Source organism: Cornus florida, unplaced genomic scaffold (assembly GCF_030987335.1).
Source record: "Cornus florida cultivar Cherokee Brave unplaced genomic scaffold, ASM3098733v1 CherokeeBrave_3.0.0_Hap2_Chr01, whole genome shotgun sequence".
NCBI lineage: Eukaryota > Viridiplantae > Streptophyta > Magnoliopsida > Cornales > Cornaceae > Cornus > Cornus florida.
This window is the reverse complement of record NW_026775571.1, coordinates 100,940,023-100,943,860: the sequence shown is the minus strand read 5'-3', so window position 1 is coordinate 100,943,860 and position 3,838 is coordinate 100,940,023. Positions and strand designations below refer to the sequence as shown.

At 39.7% G+C, this 3,838-nt stretch overlaps 1 protein-coding gene across 1 annotated transcript; it reads right to left on the bottom strand.

Annotated features, from left to right (window-relative positions):
• Positions 1 to 1,227: 1,227 nt before the first annotated feature.
• Positions 1,228 to 1,611, bottom strand: LOC132278937 (uncharacterized). The gene has a single exon (XM_059780846.1). The coding sequence runs from the start codon at positions 1,609 to 1,611 to the stop codon at positions 1,228 to 1,230; it is 384 nt and encodes a 127-aa protein (XP_059636829.1).
• Between the last annotated feature and the right edge of the window lie 2,227 nt (positions 1,612 to 3,838).

Below are 3,838 nucleotides of genomic sequence, written 5' to 3'. Positions count from 1 at the left end.
TGATGATACTGCAAAGGAGCACTTGGAAGGATTCAGCTTCATGTTGTATTTTTTCAGAGTATTGAAAACTTCTTGAAGGTGCTTCGAATGGTCTTCCTTTTTCAGACTTTTGACCACCATGTCATCTATGTATGCTTCAACCGTTTTTCCTAACAAATTGTCGAAGATCCTGTTAACAAGGCGTTGATAAGTGGTCCCGGCATTTTTCAGCCCGAATGGCATAACCCTGTAACAATAAGTGCCCTTTTTTGTAATAAAAGCAATTTTTTCTTCATCTTCTGGATTCATAGGAATCTGATTATATCCTGAGTACGCATCGAGGAATGTAAGCCTCTCGTAGCCCGTAGTGGCATCAACCATCTGATCTATCTTCGGTAGAGGAAAGCTATCTTTAGGGCAGGCTTTGTTAAGGTTGGTATAGTCTATGCAAACCCTCCACTTCCCATTCTTCTTTTGGACGACCACCACGTTTGACAGCCATTGTGGGTATTGCTCATCTCGAATGAAACCTGCCTGTAACAGCTTATTCACTTTTTCGGCTATAATGTGATTGCGTTCAGGGGCAAACCTTCGGTGTTTGAACTCCGGGTACACCTTCAGGCTATGGCAGGAGACTAAAGGATCGATCCCTACCATGTCCGAATGATCCCATGCAAAAGCATCTGCATTGCTCCGAATGACATCGATTAATGCTTCCTTTTCTTCAGATGTGGAAGAAGAGCGTAAATAAGTGATCTTCTGGGGGTCGTCGAGGATAACTTCTATGGCTTCGAGGATCTCCTCGGTAGGCTTCACAGCTTCTTCTTCCTCGTCTACCTTAAGATACTTGGGCAGAGGACTCTATAATTGCTATTTGGGTATATTTCTGGGAGCCACGCCTGGTTGAGGCTGTTTAGACACCTTCTTTGCTTCAGCTTGTGTCAGCATATAACATTCTTTCGTGGCGACTTGATTCCCTCATAGATTAATAACCTCTTTTCCGTCCGGAGATAAATACCACATCACCTGATGAAGGGTGGACGGAACTCCTTTCATTCGGTGTATCCAGCCTCTTCCCATGACGAGATTATAGGAAGGGTGGATCTCTGTTAAGATAAAGTTCTCCTTCATAGTCCTCTTCGCCGCAATTACGGATAAGTCTATTACCCCAAGGGGATCTACTCTTGTGCCATCGAACCCCATCAATGGGATGGAGGTAGGTCGAATAGATGATGACGGGATCTCTAGCTACTCAAAGACCGCCTTTGTAATGATGTTGGCACTACTCCCTGGGTCTATCAAAACCCTCTTGATCATGTAATTTTCCATTAAAAGACTGATGACCAATGGATCCTCGTGGGGGAGTTGAACTCTGGATAGGTCGCCATTGCCGAATCCAATACTGATGCTGCCCGAAACGATAGCATTGACCGAGGATATCTTTCTGAGCTTATGGGCTGCCCTCAATCTGGATCTGTATACCTCATCGGACTCTTGATCATTTTCAGATCTGCCATGTATTACATGAATGACCTTTACTTGAGTACCTTCTACCTTGCGAGGATAGACCTCGCGGGGCTTTACATACTCCTTCGTCATGAAGTAATCTGCCAACTCACCTCTGGCTATCATATTTTTCACTTGTCGCCTAAGGGATCTACAATCATTGGTTGAATGCCCATAATCTCGATGATAAGCGCAATGCTTGCTTTTGTACCTCTGCTCCAAGGGTTGCGTCCGTTAACCACTAATTAATTCTAGAGGGGGGGTGAATAGAGTCAATGGCCAATTTTTGTAATTTATAAATTTGCAAATTCTATTCTACCATTCAAACAATTATGCAACATATAAGATATGAAAGTAAACAATTAATAGCACAATTATAAAAGAGATAAGAGAAGAGAAATTTCAAACAATGACTCGGCAATTTAGCGAGGTTCGGAAATTCCTACTCCTCGGCTCAAGATCCCTCTTGAGACTTCCCGATGCACTATGGCTTCTCTTTACGGGTGGAGAGCAAACCTTTACATGAAGTAAACACTTGCTTCTCTTCTTTGCTAGAAGAACACCCTTCTTCTAAGCTTCGTTGGGTTACACCAACCCTTACAAGTTTGTAGAAGAAATTGTAGTTGTGATACAAGAATGAATCTCTCTCAAGATAGATATACAAATGTAAGCTCACAAGGCTAGAGTAATAGATGAATTAAAATGAAGCTCAAGTTGGTATGGTTGAGTGAAATGAATGCTTGAGTAAATGCTTTGAATGATATTTTTGAATTCTCTCAACCGCGCCCTAGCCTTCTTCAATGCTTGTCTTTTTATAGAGTTGAAGAAAAATGAAATGCATTAATTGCTCAAATATATCTGTTGTGGTAGGTTGAAGAGCATTAAATGTTTGTGTGACCGTTAGAGCAATAAATATATCAACTTCAGATCTGCTTCAGTTTCTAAAAATTAGAAGAAGTGAGATTGGATCTCATCTAACCGGTTAGAGGATTTTTCCTAACCGGTTACATCTGCTGAGGGACTTCTTTAGTTAAGGCCAACTATTCGAACATAAGAGGCTTCCTAACCGGTTACATCAAAGGTCAAGATAAGTATCGTTCTGTTAACGCATATCTAACTGGTTATATAACTTCTTCTAACCGGTTCAATCAATGGCCAAGAAAAGTTTCATTCTGTTAAAGCACGTCTAACCGGTTATATAGCTTCTTCTAACCGGTTACATCATTGGCTAAAAAAAATCGTATTCTGTTTAGGTACATGTAAACGGTTACTTGAGTTCTCCTAACCGGTTACGAGAAGGTAGATACAATGTTTTTGTATGTTGATCTAAACGGTTAGAACAATTCTTCTAACCGGTTACAAGGTGCGGATAAGAAGATCAAGCTTTCTGTTTTGTTCATCTAAACGGTTAGATGAAAATTCCTAACCGGTTATGAGATACCTTCGATCATGTGTTGCTTTTTGTTTTAGCTCATCTAAACGGTTAGATGAAACTTCCTAACCGGTTATGAGATTCTAAGGAGATTTTTGATTTTTCTTTTTAAGTGAAAAATCTTGAAAGATGTGAATGAAAATGCATGAGCCAATAGATTTGAGCTTTAAATTAATTCATAGATTACTTTGACAGAAAATCCTAATCAATCACCGATTTATCTACCCATTGTCTTCAAGTCAATCATGATTGCATTATTCTCGGAGTATATTTGATTTCTCTTGAAATGATTTCTTTGTCTCGGTTGCTTGGCATATTTTATTTCCTTTGCCCTACAAGCTCAATGCAAACATTAGACCGAGAACACTTCATAATGTTTTGTAATCATCAAAATTATTAGACGATCTTTGAATGACCTTTAGGGTCAACAATCTCCCCATTTCTGATGATGGCAAAACATTGATGTGTTCATACATAAGGAAAATAATTATATAATATCCATGTTTGAATTTTCTCCCCCTATCTTAGTGCATAGGATAAATAAGGCTTAAAAATGCATTAAGTATATACTCCTGCCAAAATAAGTCATCATGTTAATTTCATATTCAAAAGTAAGTGATAGTGACAGCACGTTAAAACACATCAAGCTATTCTCCCCCTTTGACATCTCAAAAAGGTATGGGAGGGGGGATTTCAGATAAGACAAGATAAGAATCAAAATAAAACTGTCTAGGAATAATCACATCAATCATTAATTTCAACCACGGGGTCACGGGGTTTGGGACGAGGAGGTGGAGGAGGAGGTGGGACATCAGATCGACGACGCTGTTCCGGAAACACAAATCCCGAAGGAATGATTTGAATACGCTTGGCCACCAATTTTAGAAAATCCTTCATAATTTCGGCATTTGCATTGTGGAC